Source organism: Penicillium concentricum, assembly GCF_028827145.1.
Source record: "Penicillium concentricum strain IBT 3081 chromosome Unknown utg000006l_segment0_segment0, whole genome shotgun sequence".
Taxonomy (NCBI): domain Eukaryota; kingdom Fungi; phylum Ascomycota; class Eurotiomycetes; order Eurotiales; family Aspergillaceae; genus Penicillium; species Penicillium concentricum.
In genome coordinates, this window is record NW_026622759.1 from 843473 (window position 1) to 863393 (window position 19921).

The 19921-nt window shown below is 49.3% G+C and overlaps 9 protein-coding genes across 9 annotated transcripts; 5 read left to right on the forward strand and 4 right to left on the reverse strand.

The window, feature by feature from the left end:
• Positions 1-238: 238 nt before the first annotated feature.
• Positions 239-1929, reverse strand: she9 (putative mitochondrion biogenesis protein (She9); the record flags this gene model as incomplete). Its single annotated transcript, XM_056728221.1, has 2 exons — positions 239-1101; positions 1161-1929. 2 exons carry the CDS (start codon positions 1927-1929, stop codon positions 239-241), a joined length of 1632 nt encoding a protein of 543 aa, XP_056574036.1.
• Positions 1930-3597: 1668 nt separating this feature from the next.
• Positions 3598-4126, reverse strand: N7517_010499 (putative stress response RCI peptide; the record flags this gene model as incomplete). The annotated part of the gene is made up of 2 exons (XM_056728222.1): positions 3598-4001; positions 4069-4126. The coding sequence occupies 2 exons, from the start codon at positions 4124-4126 to the stop codon at positions 3598-3600; spliced, it is 462 nt and encodes a 153-aa protein (XP_056574037.1).
• Positions 4127-5444: 1318 nt separating this feature from the next.
• On the forward strand, positions 5445-7120 carry N7517_010500 (SH3 domain protein; the record flags this gene model as incomplete). Its single annotated transcript, XM_056728223.1, has 3 exons — positions 5445-5539; positions 5600-5683; positions 5737-7120. 3 exons carry the CDS (start codon positions 5445-5447, stop codon positions 7118-7120), a joined length of 1563 nt encoding a protein of 520 aa, XP_056574038.1.
• Positions 7121-7716: 596 nt separating this feature from the next.
• On the forward strand, positions 7717-8519 carry N7517_010501 (glutathione S-transferase family protein; the record flags this gene model as incomplete). Its single annotated transcript, XM_056728224.1, has 2 exons — positions 7717-7869; positions 7962-8519. The coding sequence occupies 2 exons, from the start codon at positions 7717-7719 to the stop codon at positions 8517-8519; spliced, it is 711 nt and encodes a 236-aa protein (XP_056574039.1).
• Positions 8520-9425: 906 nt separating this feature from the next.
• N7517_010502 (actin-binding ADF family protein) lies at positions 9426-10126 on the forward strand (the record flags this gene model as incomplete). Its single annotated transcript, XM_056728225.1, has 5 exons — positions 9426-9431; positions 9494-9504; positions 9579-9791; positions 9888-9936; positions 9992-10126. 5 exons carry the CDS (start codon positions 9426-9428, stop codon positions 10124-10126), a joined length of 414 nt encoding a protein of 137 aa, XP_056574040.1.
• An 819-nt stretch (positions 10127-10945) lies between these two features.
• On the forward strand, positions 10946-11729 carry N7517_010503 (cytochrome c oxidase subunit IV family protein; the record flags this gene model as incomplete). The annotated part of the gene is made up of 3 exons (XM_056728226.1): positions 10946-11186; positions 11358-11551; positions 11640-11729. The coding sequence occupies 3 exons, from the start codon at positions 10946-10948 to the stop codon at positions 11727-11729; spliced, it is 525 nt and encodes a 174-aa protein (XP_056574041.1).
• Positions 11730-12776: 1047 nt separating this feature from the next.
• Positions 12777-14782, forward strand: N7517_010504 (F1F0 ATP synthase subunit beta; the record flags this gene model as incomplete). The annotated part of the gene is made up of 6 exons (XM_056728227.1): positions 12777-12787; positions 12853-13019; positions 13160-13245; positions 13307-13349; positions 13471-13787; positions 13850-14782. The coding sequence occupies 6 exons, from the start codon at positions 12777-12779 to the stop codon at positions 14780-14782; spliced, it is 1557 nt and encodes a 518-aa protein (XP_056574042.1).
• Positions 14783-15814: 1032 nt separating this feature from the next.
• N7517_010505 (1,4-alpha-glucan branching enzyme GLC3) lies at positions 15815-18250 on the reverse strand (the record flags this gene model as incomplete). The annotated part of the gene is made up of 9 exons (XM_056728228.1): positions 15815-15841; positions 15903-16267; positions 16300-16532; positions 16586-16921; positions 16967-17658; positions 17713-17828; positions 17875-17974; positions 18025-18149; positions 18208-18250. 9 exons carry the CDS (start codon positions 18248-18250, stop codon positions 15815-15817), a joined length of 2037 nt encoding a protein of 678 aa, XP_056574043.1.
• A 1168-nt stretch (positions 18251-19418) lies between these two features.
• On the reverse strand, positions 19419-19910 carry N7517_010506 (uncharacterized protein; the record flags this gene model as incomplete). Its single annotated transcript, XM_056728229.1, has 1 exon — positions 19419-19910. One exon carries the CDS (start codon positions 19908-19910, stop codon positions 19419-19421), a length of 492 nt encoding a protein of 163 aa, XP_056574044.1.
• Positions 19911-19921: the final 11 nt, after the last annotated feature.

Sequence of the window (19921 nt, forward strand, 5' to 3'; positions counted from 1 at the left end):
ATTGACACCAACGCTCCGCTATATTGATATATACTCGCTTTCCTGAAAATGCTCCAATAGTCATACACTTAACTCAATTCCAACGTTATATCCAACTGCTTATCTATTTTTCTCAAATGTATGTACAAGTATAACCACCCCAACCAAAAGGGCAATTATCAAAACGAGACCAGACATGAACCAGAACATGCTGATTCCTCGCTGGCAATGCAATATGATATGCTCGAATGAAATGATTTTACCGAGATCCGATCAGGGCGAAGAGTAGGCCCGTCACTGCTGCACCAGCTGCAGCACTCTGGAGAGCGGCAGTGGTGAGATCGTACTGGGAGACAGAAATGCTGCGCTCACTGAAGAACTCGCCAGCCACCTGCCTCCAGTACTCAAGCGACAGAACCGGAGAGGTAATGTTCGAGAGACGGGTCTGAAGAGACTGGGAGGCATTGGCGTCAGTCACTGAGATAATAGATCCGGTAGTGGAGGCATCAATCTCCGTCGTGGCAACATTCGGCTCAATCAACAGAGAAGGAGTGGTCTCAGTTGTGTTCTGGGAGGTAGATTCAACGATCTCGGGGAGAATAGAAGTATTCGGCAGCGCCGAGATCGAAATAGCGTTCTCAGCAAACATAGCCCGATTCAGGACCTTCTCTTTCTCCAACGCTTCAACGACCTTATCCTCGAAACCCTTGACGAGTCGCTTCCGACGCCATGGCTCCACGAGAATCTGAAAGACAAGGAATAGCAAGACGTTCACGCCCATCAAACCCCAGGTTCCCCATGTCGACATGCGGCGGATCTTGTCGGACCAGACTTGCTCCTCGTGGTATCGCGAAAGGATGCTCTTGCTCAGTTGCGCGGCGGCCTCTTCAGCTTCGCGCTCACAGGCTGATAGAGCATGGGAGGTCTCGGTCTCAGCGACCTCGTTCGTGTGGTCGTTGCGGTAGAGGAGGGTGAATCGCTCCAGGTCTGTTGAGGACCAGGCATGCTTGCGTTGGAGGAGCTCGTTTACTTCGCGCTGGGAGGTTGAGCGACGGTTAATCGCTTTGGCGTACTCTTCTTTCGCTTTCTTGACGTTTGCTCTGGCGGTGCGGAGTCGACCCTCTGGATAATTCCGTGGAATTAGTGTGATTTCGCGGCGGGTTCGGGCCTATGCTACATACCGTGGAACTGGATATCGTTCTTCAGAGCTTCGATGCTGGAGTATCCAGTCAGGTCATTTAAACGCTGGCCCGCTACGAAAACATTGGATTGCACATTGTCCATCACTGTGCTGAACTGCTTGGACCACTTTGACCGACGGCTTTCCAAGTACGAGGGCAGGCCTCCGCTCCTCGCGCCGGCACTAGCTTCTTCCTCCTGTGAAACCGACTGCTCTTTTTCATTGTCCTTCGTTTGTGGTTGCGCAGTGGTCTGATCGGTCTCTGTGGTAGGAGGAACTGAATCGACAGAACTGCCCGCCTCCACACCCGGGATCGGGACCGGGTCGCGGGAAGCGAGCTCCTGCTTAGCGCGTTCCTGGTCCGCGAGTTCCTTCTCCTTTTCCCTGATTAATCTCTCGGTATCAGCGGAGAACTTTTCTCGGTCATTATAGGCCAGATATGTGCTCGGCTGTGGGCGGAATTGGCATTGTACGCAGGCGGAGAAGCTCCGCGGAGTCGGTCTGTTGACGGAGAATGCAGGGCGGAAGTGTGCTCGTATGGGTGATGAGGTGCTTGTGAGTTGTAGGCTTGACCGAAGTGATTGCCTAAGCAGTTGTGGCATAGACTGCATGGCCAAAACAAGGGCCACAGGCTTGTGGCAGGAAGTGGTGGTGGTGCAAAGAGAGGGTTGAGGATCATCTCGGGACGGGACTTGGCCTCGGATAGGCTTATCAGATTGCTGTGTAGCAAATTTCAATCTATGAATATAGTCTTGAGATGTTCTATTCATATATTTGGTCAGTATTTAATGTTCTGATTCTAGTGAAACCGTTTCCCCCTTAATTTTCCCGCTTCGGATTTGGTCTAAAGTGCCAAAAAAGACAAGACTATCTACCTAAATGGTATAAGTAGTGTTGATATCTTCTTTTGTAGTATATCATCTCCTGTTACCTTATATACTCTGTGACTCGTGGACCATCTATACTCTGGGGTGCCTCGCTGCCCAAACTCGCTGAGACATCAAGCCTTAGGCCTACTCTTCAGTCGCACTTGCCATTATAGATTTCCTTGAGTCGACCTCTCTCTCATCACTATCATAATTGCTGTGCCATTTTATATTTTCACACTTATACGTGTTCAGATTCTGCAGATCCGCCATTCCATGCAATTATAGCTGGTACGTTATTCAGCATAGAAAGTACCCCAAGAGGTCCCATAACTGATGTAGTATAGGTCATCCGAGTTCATGAGTCTCCTGACCAATCCTTCTTCCACCAACAAATTCACCAAATTTTGGTGAACCCAAAGACCGAGGTGTCAAATCTTACGTCTGGCGGAAATAAACAATCGCCCAAATGGCAGCCAATCTGAGCGTGGTATCGAAGTCGCTGAAGGCATGTCCGGCTGGCTAGCCCAAAAGCCAGGCAAAAGGCCTAAAAAGGAAGGCAAATCATCGAGACTGCACGGGTTGCCGTTGTCAAGATGATGCCTGGAAGCTGAGAGGTCAGAAAATGGAAACCCTCAGCACTTCTCTTGCGATGATACCGGTAAGTCCAAGGCTTTGCCAGCGATCACTCTTCATGGTACTCACAACTCTAGAGACTATACACGAACCTCTCTACAATCCGATCTGCGGCGTGGTCAAAAGCATCGGTGCGAGTCGCATAAACAACCCAACGCTATATCGAGAATTTCCAACGGCAAAATGACAAAACTGCCCGGAATAAATGATGGTGTGGTGTTGCTGATGGCGCCAGCTCTATCGCTGTCTCCCCAGGTTATTCCACACTCAAATCCCAAAGGCTATCTTCGATGAAGAGCAGCATGTTTGGGGAACAGTAAGGGCGTACACCTTGCCTGTCTCCGACTGTCCAGCCAATCATAACTCCACACAAAATCCCGTAAAAAAGAGCAGATATAGGGTTCTGGCTATCTCAATCCGATAGAATGCCGCCAATTATTAGGGTTGCCTTTGGAGCAACCTTTCCCAGATCATACACTTCGCTGTTGTTTACACAGTACATAGGAAAGGCTAAAAGCCCAGGCAATCCACAAGATTTGGCTATGCTAAAGATTTCCAAGTGATGAGGCTTGACACTATGTAGCACTATGAAGAGCTTCTATATCTAGGACTCGTCGACACAAAGGCCCATTCCGTACTGAATGCCTCCAAGGCTGGGATAAAATGTATTGGTATAGGATCACGCCTTATAAAGAACATACAGCCAAAGAAGAGACGCAACCAGAAACCAGTGAAAATCAAAAACTCAGAATTACATAGAACATTCCTTCGTCAAGTCATAGCATAACGATGCAGTTCTCAAAAGATGCGTGTACAAGAACAGCAAAGCGGAGGAGGTATGGGTAGTACAGCGTGGTCGGGATCAAAGTGACCGATGAGATAATGGCAAGCCGAGGACACCACCCACAGCAACAGCCAAGGAGCCCAGTCTCATTCTCAATCCTGATTCTGCACCTTATTGTCACCCTTCACAGCCTCAGCATAAGTGGGTGGAGGGGGTGCGCTGCTGCTCCCAGCATGTCCACTTTCTTCATTGTGGTTGTGTTGCTTGTTCGCCGGACCAGGCGCCTGCTGGCCGGGAGTGTCGACTGTGCCATATCCGCGCTGAGGGGGATGTTGTTGTTGGTGTGAGACATAGTAGTAGGTAACGTTTCCGTTCTCCAGATCGCGACGCCGACTGCCGCCGCCGGGGATGGGCTCGTAGGCTACTTCGTCATCGTTTTGTTCCGGATACTTCAGGATGATGTACCAAGCGTGGAGGAGGCCCGGGATGAAACAGAGTAGGGTGAGAGTTATGTTGATGATCGAGTCTGCAGTCCAGAATCCGGCTTTGACCCAAACTGTAGATGCAGGGGCTTCGTTAGCATTGGGCCCTAGTGTGGGTGTGTTGGTTTGGTTTGGTCTTACCTGCGATAGGTGGGAAGAAAACGGCGAGTACCGCTAGGAAAATATCGGAGCTGCACATGGCGGTGTCTCTGAGATCTGATGTAAAATGTGAGTTGTATCTAGCGAAGTTTTTGCAATGGTGAGAGGATTCCCAAGTTTGGACGAGTCGCATGTCTGACGGCAGCCTGGTCCCAATCAGATGATGTCAATGGTCACATGACTATAATTTTCCAGAGCCCTACATTGTACTCCGTACAGCAACGTACATATACTCAATGAGTTTCTACAATATATACTTCCTACCTGTTCAAAGTAAGGTGAACATTTTACTGATTTGATGATATGTACAGAGTAGAAATCAGACTCATCAGATGTCTGCCGAAGCGGGGGGTGGCAGCTTTGACTCACACGTACTCTATATATGTACCTGGTACATGTAGCTGCCGGGTACCTGCCGCTTGTAAGGAGGTACCCTGTACTCCGTACTCCATATTCTGTAGGTGCAAGTCGGGCCCCCTCGCGTTCTCAAGTGATAGCTCACATACAACGTTGAAATGTGCTATATCGATTGCCAGATTGTATGCAGGATGCAAGTGCAAGAGGCAAGGTAATTCGGAAATTAATCTCCCCCAGGAAACCTTGGAAGTCTGGTGTTGCCGAGTTTTCCAGGTGATAGTCCTTGGCCGCTAACGGGTTACTAGCGTAAAGGATGAAGAGGAACCGGTCAGAATCAACAGGAATAGCCATTGCCAATCATAATTAACTTTGTATTTTATATGTACGAAGCACTTTGTACATAGTACTCCGTATGTATGTACGATATAGAATATCAGTCCAAATTGAACTTTGATACCCAAAAGAGTCCGGAGAATAAAGAGAAAAAAATGTAAACACGGGATAACTTCCCCCCCACCCCCTTTTCTCATATTCCTCTATAACTCCCGAGGCCTTTATATGTAAGATTGAGTTTAGCGTGTCTGTACCTGTGTACTCCGTACAGCCGATGCCTATTCGTGTTTCACAATTCCCTTTTCCCAGCGGTTTATCTCCCCCTGTTATCCACCAAGCCCAGACCATCTTGAAGATTGCCTTTCCAATCTTAGAACTTCGTCTTGTCATCTTCACTTTCCTTTTCAAAAAATTTCGATTTCAGAGCGCCTACGGGGCTCGGTTGACCTTTCCTTCAGGGCATTCAAAACCCGAGTCACTCGTTTACCTTCCTTTTACGCGTTTTTTTTCTTCTTCTCGAGCTTGAGTCTCGGCCTGGGGTCGACCATATCCAATTCTCTTCGAATATCCGATTCGCACGCCTAGGACATTCTCGATCGCAATTGACACATTCCGCGATATAACCCAAAGGGGTCCATTACAAGGCCAGACCGCCCATTTTGCCCGACATGTCGAACTCTTGCTTTTCACTGTCGGGGTCAAGTGCTTGTCCTGCCTGGAGTAGCTCGTCCATTTCAACTAGTTCCAGCCTATATGCGAGCTTGTGAGTGGAAACGCGGCCGATTATGCATGGAAAAAGTAATAGCTGACAGTGCGCTGTTAGCCCTTTCCTTAAAGGTGTATCGAATCTGACGGATTTCGATAATTCATTAAAAGATTATGTCCGTGGATCATACATCTCGACCAAGTACGTGTTAGCACCAATGGACTGGGAGAAGAGGCACTAACAGGCGCTCCCAGGTATGACGACTTACTGGGATGTCAAGGTCTCAATACGAGTGCGCCAAACAACTACTATGCCCAGTATACAACCAGTGTTTTGTGTAGCAGTGTCGTACAAAGCTCGATATCCGACTGCAAGCTTTCCACAGACGACTCGTTACCAATTTGCGTCGACACATGCGCACTTTGGGCACGAAGTGAGCAGGAAACCATGGCCAATACAGACCTATGCGTCAAAAGCGACAAGGACTACACGGACCTAATCTATGCCGAATTGACCATCTGCGAAAAACCATCCGACGCCCTTTCTGGAGATTGTGTAAAGGGAGCCGCGAATGAGCCTGACAACTGTGGCTTTGCGACAAATACCATTGGTCTCTGCACGTTTTGTGCCAACGGCACCGATAGCTGCTGCACGAAATCCAACGCCACGAGTCGCTGTGACGGTGTCCCAGTACCGACTGTCACTCTACCACCTCTCACGCCCTCGCCTTCCGCCACTGGAGATTCTAACCATGGCTTGTCGGGCGGCGCAATTGCCGGGATCGTAATTGGCGCCGTTGTAGGAGCCGCCATTCTTGCTGCTCTTGTTGCCTTCCTTTGTATTTTCATGCGCCGCCGCCGCCGTGAAACCCAGAACGAAGCTGCTCTCAACCAACCAAACCCACAAAGAAAGGGTGGATCGCTATCAATCCAGCAGCCCCCAAGCCCAACGTCGTACAACATGGTCCCAGGAGGCCGAGTCACACGGATGTCAGCACTGCGCGAAATGCCCAGTTCATCGCCCGCCTATTCGCGTACCTCGGCAGCGATGTACGGCGGTGGAGCCAAGTACAGCGACACGTCAGACTCAGAAGGCATGGGCGCCAGTCCAGGAGCCATGTCCAAGAGCATTCCCCCAGTAACAGGGAAACGTCATGGCTCACTCTCGAGCAGCTCGATTCTGGCAGGACTAGAAAGCGACGGCTCGCCTCGATCCGGCCCGACGAATCAATACTCTTCCCCCGAAGCAGTAACCAGTGGTCGATCAGAGCAGCTGTCGTATTTCCGCGACTATTACTCTTCAGATGAGATTCACGCCGGCGACAAGGTTGCTGTCTTGTGGGCGTACTCGCCACGAGCGGGTGACGAATTCGAACTTGACCGAGGTGAGATGTTAAGGGTGATTGGCATCTGGGACGACGGTTGGGCCACGGGTGTGCGACTTCCCGAGCGCGCCGAGGACCAGGACCTGAATTACCGCGAGCAACGCGACAGTGGTGTCTCGAGTGGCTCGCGTATGCATGGCACTTCCTCGCCAATGCCATCAGGTGAGATCAAGGCCTTCCCCTTGGTCTGTATCTGTCTACCGCAGCACTGGCACAAGATCATCGATGGCGGCCAGGAAGACGAGGACGTTTGAATACGGTTCTCAATTCTCAGTTTTCATGCAAAATTACGTCTTGACGACAGCGTGTTGATCCTTCCGGTGCTTTTTACACCCTGGCTGGCCATTCCCCCCAACGATCTCAGCGATCGGCTCAATGCTTATTTTATACTCGTATTCGATATACCCCCCATTTTACGACGGTCATCTCGTCTTTTCTTTTGACTTTTTTTTCATTATATTCTTCCATTTGATTGTGGAACCGGTCGCTGGCGCATCGGACTCGGTCAATGTGCTTTTTGCTCCTAGAGCACTCCGGTCTTTTTACGTACTACATATCGGTTGAGACTTCCATCAGATATCGGACACATATAGTGCTTTAATGTATGTACATAATTAGACCAATTTTATCAAATCTGAAGGTGCAATAATTCTAATGTATAATCCAATATTCCATGCCTTTCCGTCCCCCACATCTGGAAACGGAGTTTACGGGAATCCATTCGGCCTTGATTAACAATACAATTTGACTAATCCACCCCCTCAATTTCGCAATGTCTTTTATGATGGCGTATCTTTCTCTATATCTTTCTCTGTATATCTTCCTTCCCTAACAACTCTCACAATACATAATGTCTTCCCCAAAGATCATCCTCTACACCAGCCGCCTGTGCCCTTGGGCCCATCGCGCCCACATCGCCCTCAAGGAAATTGGTCTCGAGTATGAAGAAGTCACAATCGACCTGAGCAAGCCTCGCGAGCCGTGGTATCTGGAGGTTAACCCAGTAAGTGACAATCTTCCCCGCTTTCATCTATACACCATCTACAATACTTCACATTATATACAATTAAACTATATATACTGATATCCCAACAGCGTGGCCTCGTCCCAACCATCTCCTACGACGGAGCCATAATAAGCGAATCGGGCATCGTAGCCCAATTCCTCGCAGACGCACACCAATCCCACCTCCTCCCCCCATCGACCTCAACCGCAAACGCCCTCTACCGCGCACGCCTCTCCTTCTTCGTCGACGCCTTCTTCACCAAGGTAATCCCTCATCTATTCGCCAGTATCCGTGCCGCCGATGAGACCGAGCGCGATGTCGCCGCCGAGCAGCTAGTCGCCGGTATCGTGAAGGAGCTCGAGCCTTTACTTGAAGACACGGATGGCAAGGGCCCGTTCTTTGGTGGCAGTGATCGATTGACGCTGGCGGAGGTTCAGTCGGGCTCTTTCCTGTTGAGAATTTTGAGCTTCGCGAAGCCTGAACATGGTCTTGTTTCTGCTAAGTTTACTACTTTGGTAGAGCAAGCTCCGAGGTTTAAGCGCTGGGCTGAGGCGACGGTTGCGCATGAGAGTGTTAATTTTATTTATGATGAGAAGACTGTGGCGGATAAGATGAGGGCTAAATTTGCACCGGCGGCGAAGGTTTAGGTTTCATTTTATGTAGCTAGTTTGGAGCTTGGATCTTTATACATTAAGGAATGAGAAACGATTTACAAGATGTGATGTTTAGGCGTTTTTTTGTATGTAGTCTAATATATATATTGGTTCGGTATGAAGCAACATTCTTACGTTGGATTATATATTTATGTTGGGTACCTAGATAGGTATCTATGATTACCAATGTAGGCAATAAAATAACTCATAGGCAGAAGTAAATCCTCTGCTTCTACCTAGATATAGATGCGACAACATAGGTGGGCCAAGACAAAAATAGCCACTGACGTGTCCCATGGTTGAACCGGCCAATTTTAGCTCGCACCCACATTGTAGAGGCTCACATGTACTCCGTACAGAGAGATGTACATGTTATGCAGCTATGTTATATAGGCTAGATGTGATTTCGAACCCTAATGTACTAATATAAGTACTTGATACTTCGAGCTCAAAAAAACTCCCCCCAAGAACATCAATATTATTCAATATGAACATGGATACACCAGACACTAGATGTCATTTTCAAGTCAAAACCCCCAACAGCCTCGGAAAATATAGATATCTTAAAAATGAAACCTATTAGATCAATTCTCAACACGTCACTCCAGTTGTAAACAGGTACCAAGCACTTGAATTATCAAAAGTTTGATATCACGTGCAGCCACCCCCACTATGCCCATGGCAACACCTGGGAAACTATTCACCCCTCAAACTCCATCTTCCCCGTTTCATCCGTCTCCCTTGATCTCCGCCTTCAATCCCTGTAAGTCATTGGCATGCTACTTGGAGTTCTCATGTCAACTCGAGAAGCCTGGGGAACCCCCTGAGTTTTACCATCTCAGCCACTGACATAGTAGACAGCCCCGTCCTTTTTCGTCTCCCTCATCTACATACGCCATCATGTCGGTTAGTATTGACCCCTAAACCCTTACTATGTACTATTCAATACTGACTATGATATCGCGCAGCTCGCATCCGGGTAAGTCGTCGGTTCCCGCGCTCGCAACCGGTTTCCCCTCACTTTCACCATTTATTGACATCCGCCCCCTACAGTGTCCAGATTCATGATGACTGCATCACTACCTTCCAAGACTTCAGCCGGAGCCACGGCAAGACCAAGTACATCATCTACAAGATCGCCGATGACAAGAAGTCGGTTGTCGTAGACTCAGTTGGCAAGGACCAGGACTACGAGGTCTTCCGCAACGAGCTCGCCGATGCCAAGGACAGCCAGGGCCGCGCCTCCCCCGCTACGCCGTCTACGATGTCGAGTACGAGATCCCTGGCGAGGGAAAGAGGTGCGCATTCCTACAATCGCAATCGTTGTCAGGTTTCCCCCCGCTGACCTGATTATTCTCACAGAAGCAAGATTATCTTCATCTCCTGGGTGCCTAGCGAGACCCCCACTCTCGTAAGATTCCCAACCAGACCCCAGGCTCAGACTCAACAACTAATTTCATTTTCAGTGGTCCATGATCTACGCCAGCACCCGCGAGGTTCTCAAGAACGCCCTCAACGTCGTCACTTCCATCCACGCCGATGACAAGTCCGATATCGAGTGGAAGACAGTCCTGAAGGAGGCCAGCGGTGGCAAGGCATAGATGATAGCGCCGGCTGGATCCGGGCTGCGCGACTGATAGGGGTGCGCCCTTGACGGCGCCGCGGAACGATCAAATTCATAACCTTCTCTGCACACCGTTCTCCCATTTTCTTAGTTGCAATGCAAGACCGTTACGACTTGGCCCGTGTTTGTTTCATTTCGCGAGAGGCCTGAAGAGTCTTGATTTCACTTTCTAGCTTGTTCTAATTGTTCTGATTTCCACTTCAGGATGAGGATATTTGGTTAACTGGGCACTGAATCGTGTTGCCTGTTGGGTGTATTGCACATGGTGGGCGAGAAGATCAAGAGCTGCATGTTGAATGTAGTATAGTTAAGCAACTGGACAACTCCTGGCTTTTGCTGCGAAGGGTATTGGCTTGACTGGGCTAGTTTCTAGGCGGGTAAAGATTCCGATCACAACCAAAAGACTTGAGTGACTGATTGAAATTGGGGAATTTTGCGAATAGAGGTATAATAAAGATCGAAATAAGAAAAAAAGTCCATAGTCTCAAAAGATAACATCAAATAATAACATCATGCCATATGGCTGCAATGATGATGATGGTAGGAGCCGGTTTGGGCGATGAGCCAATGAGGAGGCGGCCAAACCCAAACCGCACTAGTCCCGACCGGCTCCTCGCCTTTCCACCTCAAACCACAAGAAACGTCTTCAAGTCATATCTCCATCCACGACCCTCCTCCACTCTCTCCTAAGCCGTGCCCTGGCGTGCTCTCTGGCTTTTAGACTCCCGACCCCACTCTAATTATCTCAATTGAACCTCATTTCGACGTGGTGCTTCCACCTCCCGCCTGCCGCACAATGTTTCTTCGCACCGTCTCTCGCGCTGCTCCTCGCAGCACCGCGGCCATCCGTGCCCCTGCTGTGAACGCCCTGCAGACCCGCGCTGCTTCGGACCATGCTATCCCCAACCCTACCCTCGCCAACATCGAGAAGCGCTGGGAGGTCATGCCCCCTCAGGAGCAGGCCGAGCTCTGGATGCAGCTCCGTGACCGCATGAAGGTCGACTGGCACCAGATGACCCTGCAGGAGAAGAAGGCCGGTACGTGCTATCCCTAGAACGGGTGTGCTTGAAAGATAGCCTCTCGCTTCGACTACCCTGAGGCTTCCGAGGTTATCTGTCTCGGGATGACCCGACCCCTCGAACCTCCACAATTGTCTTTATAAGTAACCTTTTTTTTCCTTCTTGCTGACATCAATTCTTTTTCTATAGCTTACTACATTGCCTTCGGCGCCCACGGCCCCCGCGCCCAGGCCCCCAAGGGTGAGGGTTGGCGCGTGCTTTCCAAGGTGCTCCAGCTCACTGCCGTTTCCGTTGCCATCTTCTACGGCGTCCACGCCTTTGCCGGCAAGCAGCCCGCCACTATGTCCAAGGAGTGGCAGGAGGCCTCCAACGAATATGCTCTGGTACATATATATCCCCCTGTCCCTTTCCGACCGCCGGAGAAGTTTCTGCCCCAGCCAAATTGAACGATGCTAACCTATCCCACTACAGAAAGAGAAGATCAACCCCATTCACGGCATCAGCAAAGAGGGTTACGAAGGCAAGGGCTTCGTCCAGAGCCCTCCTCTCGAGAAGTCATAGATGTACCGATCGCCCGACCGGGAATGATTTGATATCTACGCAGGACGGATGGCATCCATCGCACGACCTCGAAGTCGTTTTTATTCCAAGCTCTTTCCATAGCCATGTTCAGCATGTCTTTGTATCGGAGGATGGGCCTCCCGTGCTCGCGGCTGTCGACTATTCCCCCATTCTATCCTTTTTGGCAAGCATTCGAAAATGCGTGTATTCCGTACTGTGCTATAATCAATGTATCTCTTTTGTAGCCATAGAGAATGTGTTTTGGATTGACTATTAAAATATGTATGTGTATGTGTTTCCCCCTGCCGGGATGGCGTGGTCTACGGAGTGATTCGGAAGCAACGTAAGTGCGGAGAATCCCTGCGGAAAATGGTTTCGAGAGGGTTTCTATGGAGATGGAAAATAGGAAATTATAGATCATAATCATAATCACAATTATAGTATAAATGAATACGATGAGGAATAATGAGCATAATACTAGCTTCAAATATAAGTATAAGTTCTATAAGTTCTATATTTTCTACCCGGAATTGGTTGACCCAACACGTCAGAGATTTTCCGATGGATCTAATATAGTCGGACCAAAGGGCCATTGAACTTCATTATATATATATATATATATAATTTCAACATAGTTTACTTCCTTTATATATCAAAGGTTTCTCCGAATGTCATAGAGAAAAAAACCGGTGGTTCCCTGCACCCGGCCGCCAAGCCCCGGTGTGTGTGCGTGAATTCCAGGGCAACGGGCTGAGCTTTCCTCGGCCACCACCTCATCACGAAAGATTAATGACAATGAATAATTAAAAACAATAGAGATCATACATTGTATTTAAAATATCAATCTAAATAAGAAAATAAAGCTCCTTTACATTGTAGAAAGCTCAAATTGGTGCTCGGTTCATCACGGGATCTGTCGGCAAAACCGCCCCGGAAAGGCTAAGGGCGACCAGTCCCCATCCACCAACCTCTTCCCTTCCTCTTCTTCCCTCTTTTCCCGTTCCAACCTCACCTCTCCCCTTCATCACACTCTTCAACACCGTCATTATGTTCAAGAGGTATGATTCTAGGAAATCTTACTCTTCTATTCATTTTGAAAACTAATTTTTTTTAATTTCTTTAGCGGTCTCGCCCGGTCCTTTGGGAGGGCTGCTTTTGCCCGGACGACCCCCGTCGCCCGCGCCTTCCAGCCCATCCGCTCCAATGCTCTCCCGGCTCTTGCTCGTTTCGCTAGCTCCGATGCTTCCTTGACCGGAAAGGTTCACCAGGTCATTGGTGCCGTCGTTGACGGTACGTGTTGTCGACTCCTGACGGAAATGGGACCTCGCGAAAATCTTTTCCCTGGACCCAATCCATCACCGAAACCATCGAAATCAACCCCAAAATCATCCAACAAAACCGTATCTGACTTTCTATTCGCCATCTTACAGTGAAGTTCAGCGGCGAGAAGCTCCCTGCCATTTACAACGCCATTACCACCACCAACAACGGCCAGAAGCTCGTTCTGGAGGTTGCTGTACGTGATCTCATTGGTTGAACCTTGATTCAAAATCGCAAAGCTAACAATGCCATTATAGCAACACTTGGGTGAGAATGTCGTCCGTACTATTGCCATGGACGGTAAGCTTCACCTCCCCCTTCATCCCCCTTTCTTGGGCCACCGTGTCGTTCCCTACCCGATTGGGGGACCCACCGTGCACCCCGACCGTATATTAGAGCTTCAACTAACGTTTCTGTGAAGGTACTGAGGGTCTCTCCCGTGGTGTCGTTGCCACTGACACTGGTGCTCCCATCACCATCCCCGTCGGCCCTGCCACCCTCGGCCGTATCATCAACGTCACTGGTGACCCCATTGATGAGCGTGGTCCCGTCAAGGCCACCAAGTTCGCTCCCATCCACGCCGATCCCCCTGCGTTCGTCGACCAGTCCACCTCTGCCGAGATTCTTGTCACCGGTATCAAGGTTGTCGACTTGCTCGCCCCCTACGCCCGTGGTGGTAAGATTGGTCTGTTCGGTGGTGCCGGTGTCGGTAAGACCGTGTTCATTCAGGAGCTGATTGTAAGGATTCCCCTCCCCCCTTGAAAAATAGCATCGAATGCTTATACTTTTTGACCTTTTAGAACAACATTGCCAAGGCCCACGGTGGTTACTCCGTGTTCTGTGGTGTCGGTGAGCGTACCCGTGAGGGTAACGATCTGTACCACGAGATGCAGGAGACCGGTGTCATCCAGCTTGATGGTGACTCCAAGGTCGCCCTTGTGTTCGGTCAGATGAACGAGCCCCCCGGAGCCCGTGCCCGTGTTGCCCTCACTGGTCTGACCATTGCTGAGTACTTCCGTGATGAGGAGGGTCAGGATGTGCTGCTCTTCATTGACAACATTTTCCGTTTCACCCAGGCCGGTTCCGAGGTGTCTGCCCTTCTCGGCCGTATCCCCTCTGCCGTCGGTTACCAGCCTACCCTGGCTGTTGACATGGGTGTCATGCAGGAGCGTATCACCACCACCCAGAAGGGTTCTATCACCTCCGTCCAGGCCGTCTACGTGCCCGCTGACGATCTGACTGATCCTGCCCCCGCTACCACCTTCGCTCACTTGGACGCCACCACTGTGTTGTCCCGTGGTATCTCCGAGTTGGGTATCTACCCCGCTGTCGATCCCCTTGACTCCAAGTCCCGTATGCTCGACCCCCGTATCATCGGTGACGAGCACTACAACACCGCCACCCGTGTCCAGCAGATGCTCCAGGAGTACAAGTCCCTCCAGGATATCATTGCCATTCTCGGTATGGATGAGTTGTCCGAGGCTGATAAGCTCACCGTCGAGCGTGCCCGTAAGCTCCAGCGTTTCCTGTCCCAGCCCTTCGCCGTCGCCCAGGTCTTCACTGGTATCGAGGGTACCCTTGTTGACTTGAAGGACACCATCTCCTCCTTCAAGGCCATCATTGCTGGTGAGGGTGACGACCTCCCCGAGGCCGCCTTCTACATGGTTGGTGACATCAACTCTGCTCGCGCTAAGGGTGAGAAGATTCTGGCTGAGCTTGAGAACAAGGCCTAAATGTAATTTTGTCATTTGCTAGCTAGCGCCCGTCTTAACTTCCCCTTCCATCTTCAAGCTCTCCTTCTTTTCCCTCTCTTTTCCCTCACCTATTCTCTCTTGTTTCTCCCTCCATTTAATTCCCTTTGTCAGAACACCCAAAATGTTCCAACGTTGTACGCGACAACATCATTTCCCTTTTCGAGGCGTGTATATTACCATGTACATTACCCCTAAGGGAGAAAACCCAATGCAACAATAAAGGGATTTGATTTCACTTTTCTTTTTGCATGTCGCGTCAACGTTGGAAATCACCCGGGTTTTTTTTCTTTCTAGACTCGATCCGAAAGGAACCCGAGCAAGGGAATATGAAATGTTTGGGGGAGTTTGAGAGTTGAATCGTGGTTGGGGATTTGAGAGAAGAGTGTGTTTGTGGTTTGATAATTTTGGGGGAGGTGATGTGTTCTATCTTAGCGTTGATGGGATTTTAAAGCCGGTCTGGATTGGAGAGATACCTTACACAACCCCCCTCGACCGGCCTGTTTCATTATTTTGTGTATTTAGAGTTCAAAACCTGATTCTCGACATTTCCTTTGTGATGATGTCCTGGTTTTGTGTATGTGTAGATGTAGTAGTTGGGGAGATGTACATTCATCCCTATACAGCTGTCAACTTGATCCCTCAGCTGGTCTTGTCTGTATGTAGCCGTAGTTTTGATTATTCTTGAGGTTATATGATCCCTCTAAGACCTATTTCCCTCGAGATGGTCTCTATACCTATAGAGGAACATGCAACAGAACATCTTCCTCAACAGCCCTGTCCAGTCTACAATGCAAAATGCGTTAAAAAAACAATGTATATGATACGAGATTGTACTAGATGTAGATAGTTATAGTTGTGATTAAAAACAAAATGCAGGACATTACACAATGAAGAAGTCAGGTCAAAGCATGCCACACTAGCGAAGAACAACACTCAATACCAGAACCAACCAGCACGAGATAATTCAGTCTCCGACTTGGCGCAAGACACAGACATGGATTGGCGTTGACATTACAGAGTATTTTCCAGAGCAAGGACCTGTAAGAACGCAGAAAGTCAGCAAACCGGACCAAAAGCAAGGGAAAAAAGGGACACATACCAAAGCAGTCCTCGTAGGAATATAAACCTGCACGAAATTCCCCCTCCCATTCCACTCCATATCAGTAGTAAAGAAGCGTGTCTCCTTAACATTCCGTCCAAGCCCACCAAACTCCTTCTCATCCGTATCAAGAACAATACGGTATGTACCAGGAACATCAACACCAACACGGTAATCGGTAAAGCTCTGCTTGGAATTGAAATTGAAGATCCAAAGCAGACCAGCCCGCTCAAAGACAAGTACCTTGTCGCTCTCGTTCTTCAGACTGATATACGCCTGCGGCGCAGAAAGCCATCCGTACTTCTGCTCGGTGAGCTGCATCCCGCGGTCGAAGTCGTTCAGGAAGTGGTATCGGAGAAGAGGGTCTTCGGTTAGGTTTAGCTGGCGACGAGCGTACCAGAAGGAGTTGTCGTTGCCGGCACGGGGAAGTCCAGCCATTCGGGGTGCCCGAATTCGTTGCCTTCGAAGTTTAGGTAGCCTTCGCCGCCGAGGGCGTGGGTTATTAGGCGGATCATTTTGTGGAGGGCCATGCCGCGCTCGATTACGGGGGTGAATTCGGTTAGAGTGGACATGTGTGTGTACATCTCTTTGTCGCAGAGCCACATCATTAGGGACTTGTCGCCGACGAGGCTGTGGGTTGTGTGTTAGTTGATTGGAATGGGATGGTGGGGGATTTGGCTTACGCTTGGTCGTGACTCTCGGCGTAGGCAATGGTCTTCTCGCCATGGCGACGGTTGGTGAGCGTGAAGGAGATGTTGGCCATGTCCCACTCGTCATCTGTGCTTTCCTTCAACAGCTTGATCCACATGTCTGGGACGGCCATTGCGAGGCGGTAGTCGAAGCCAGCACCGCCGAGTGCGTGGGGTAGACACAGTGCGGGCATACCGGAGACATCCTCCGCGACTGTGATGCACTCTGGGTAAAGTTCGTGCAGCATCTGGTTGGCGAGGGTGAGGTATGTGACGCCCTCCTCGTCGACGGATGGCCCGAAGTACTCGTGGTATCCACCAGAGAAGCCACTGTTTCAGTTAGCAGGTTTCTCAAACATAGAAGAATGCACGTACGTTCCGATACCATGGTGCGTGTATAGCATGCTGGTCACACCATCGAAGCGGTATCCATCGAATCCATACTCTTCCATCCAGAAACGCAGATTACTCAAAAGGAAACGCAGCACCTCGTGGCTTCCATAATTGAACAGACGGCTGTCCCACAGCTCATGACGGCCCTTGGCACCGCCATGGAAGTATTGGTGATCCGTTCCATCGAACTCATTGATTCCATCAATGACGTTCTTAGAGGCATGGCTGTGAACCACATCAAGCAGCACAGTCAGTCCCATGCTGTGGGCGGTATCAACAAGCTCCTTCAGATCCTCTGGGGATCCGTAGCGGCTGCTCGCCGCAAAGAAGTTGTTCACCTGGTACCCGAAGCTAGCATAGTACGCATGCTCCATGATGGCCATTAGCTGAATTGCATTATATCCCAGGTACTTAATGCGGGGGAGCATGTTCTTCGTAAACTCCTTGTATGTAGCGACCCTAGTCTCCGGCGACGAGATGCCGACGTGCGCCTCGTAGATGCGCAGACTCTCAGGCTTCTTGGGCCGCGCGTGCTGGAACTTGTAAGCCTCTTCTGCGGGAGGGTTCCAGAAAACGGCATCGTATGCAGGCGACACGCTCAGATCTTGGACCACACGCTTGATCCAAGCGGGGAGTCGGTAGATGCGCTCGCCGGTGGGGAGCACCATTGTGATCTGTCGGGGTTCTTAATGGGGGTGCTCTATGATGCGTAGGGTTAATGTACCTACCTTGATCTTGCTGTCGTGGGGAATAGCGGCAGCACCGTTCTTCGCTGGTACCGTTACATTCCAGATGCCGAAGCTGTTCCTCGTCATGGGGTTGGCATTGACGTCCCAGTTGTCTGCTAGTCTCAGTTCAAGCTCCTCAAATATAACCAGTACACAACGTACTAAACTCTCCGACCAAAGAAGCCTCCTTTGCGTTGGGTGCCCATTCTTGGTATTTGATGTCTCCGTTAGGTTGTGCATGGAGTCCGAAGGTTTCGTAGCCCTGATAAGCGTATTAGTACACAAGAAAGCAATCAATGGAGATCAATTCACCTTGCTGAACTTGTCCAAGCCACCCTCTGTCTCATTGATGGTCTTGGCCCATGTCTCAACCACCTGGTATCTGTGCTTCAAGACATCGCGATGGGGCTCCAGCCAAGGATCCAGCTGGATAACTCCTATTTTTTTTGTTAGAATTGGAATGTTATTTGTGTCTACTAGTAATTCCAAGCTTACCTGTACCATCATTGGGAATATTTGAGCTGTTAGTAGAAGACATATCTGGTGGGGAGAGAGCTTGGAGGTGGAGAGTGATGGGAAGGTCCAGATCAAGGAAACCCCAGCGGGGAACATGTGACATCAACCCCTCAACGCTTTGTCCTTCTGAAAAATTTGGTTTTTATCTTTTTGATATTCGTTTCAGTCTCTTTCCTCATTAAATGCATACCAATGCATTGCTATTGCATTGCTATTGCTATGCATTGCAGACTCTGGACTTCAAGCTCCAGTGGGGGAAATGTGGAGAGACGGGAACGGATCCGCCAGGGACAGAGCTGTTTTCAGGCACATTATTAGCATTCTACATGTATGTTTATAATATGAATTTTTATCTCCTTTAACATATTGTAGAATTAAGATCTCCAAGACTCTTCCAATGTTAGCTTCTGAGTTTGCTAACGAAAAATCAAATTAATGACGTAGTGGCAAATTTCAGCTATCTACATAAGGTCTGTACTCGGACTGCATTTGATCGTATTTTCTCACCGGACTATATTTATATCGAAAGTCACACAATTATCGTGCAGGTATCCGCTAAGATACAGCTTGTATAATAGTTCTGGCTTAGAAAGGTGCTCGGTCCATGTTGGGCCTGGCTAGAACTGCACATTTTGCAAGAGAATTGAGACATGTGCAAGTTGATCCTGATTTAGTCCAGACCGCTGGTTTATATATTATTTTTCGAAGGTAAAAGCTACCAGTATATTGTGTCTTTAAGCCTATTCCATGGCTATTTAGGCTATTCGAGTTAAGTACGCCAAGAGTCAGAATGAGAATTCTCAACGGAGTTTTCCTTTTACGACCTCATATAAAGAGATTACTATTCAAACCCATGCAGTCCTGTCCCTGTAATCTATGTCCATATGCCTATGCTTCCAGAAAATGAAGGCTTATTGGAGCTGGGTAGCGACTTGGGCAAGCTAGTGCAACTATTTTGAAAACGCCTATTGTAGACTTTCTACCGGGGTATACACGAAATCGCTCGTGTTCTAGCTCAAGGACTCAAGCATCTACAGAGAACCTCTATCACTCAAGTTCCGAGTCTTAGTGTATGAGCATTCAAAACACAAAACATCTACATGATACAGAATGGGTCTACGACGGAAGAAAAGTCAAATGGATACGCCTACTTTATTCAATCTCGAAGCAAGTAAATAAATAAAAGAATCTCAAGGGCGAGAAGGGTTCTGCAGTTGAGCATCGGGGCTCATATCCAGAGGCAGCGCCTTATTAGAGAGCAAGATAGTACTGGGACGAATATCATCCAAATCCGAAGCGACGATAAAGTCAACGCTCGTCTTCGGTTCCGACGACGCCTCATCGGCTTCAAGGTCAGCAATGGCCTTCACTAAAGGAGCCATGATACACTCGCGACACAGGCGCTCAAACTCAGCAAAGAAGTGGCCTTTGGGCCTAATGCGAACAGTGCGACAGCGTGGACATGACCGTGCCATCTCCTCACCCAGGATAAAGATGGCCTCCATCAATCTCACCAGCTTGCGGAGGACTGGAAGGACCTCGCAGCGGATACCATCTCCAAGACCCAGGAACCGGAACTCCTCGTATAGAGAGGACTTGAAGCAGGCGCATGCGGTGAGGAATCGCTGCTCGTAGTCCATCTCGTCGACCTCTTCTGTGCCTGGGTATCTATTCGAAGCCATGTTGACTGTCG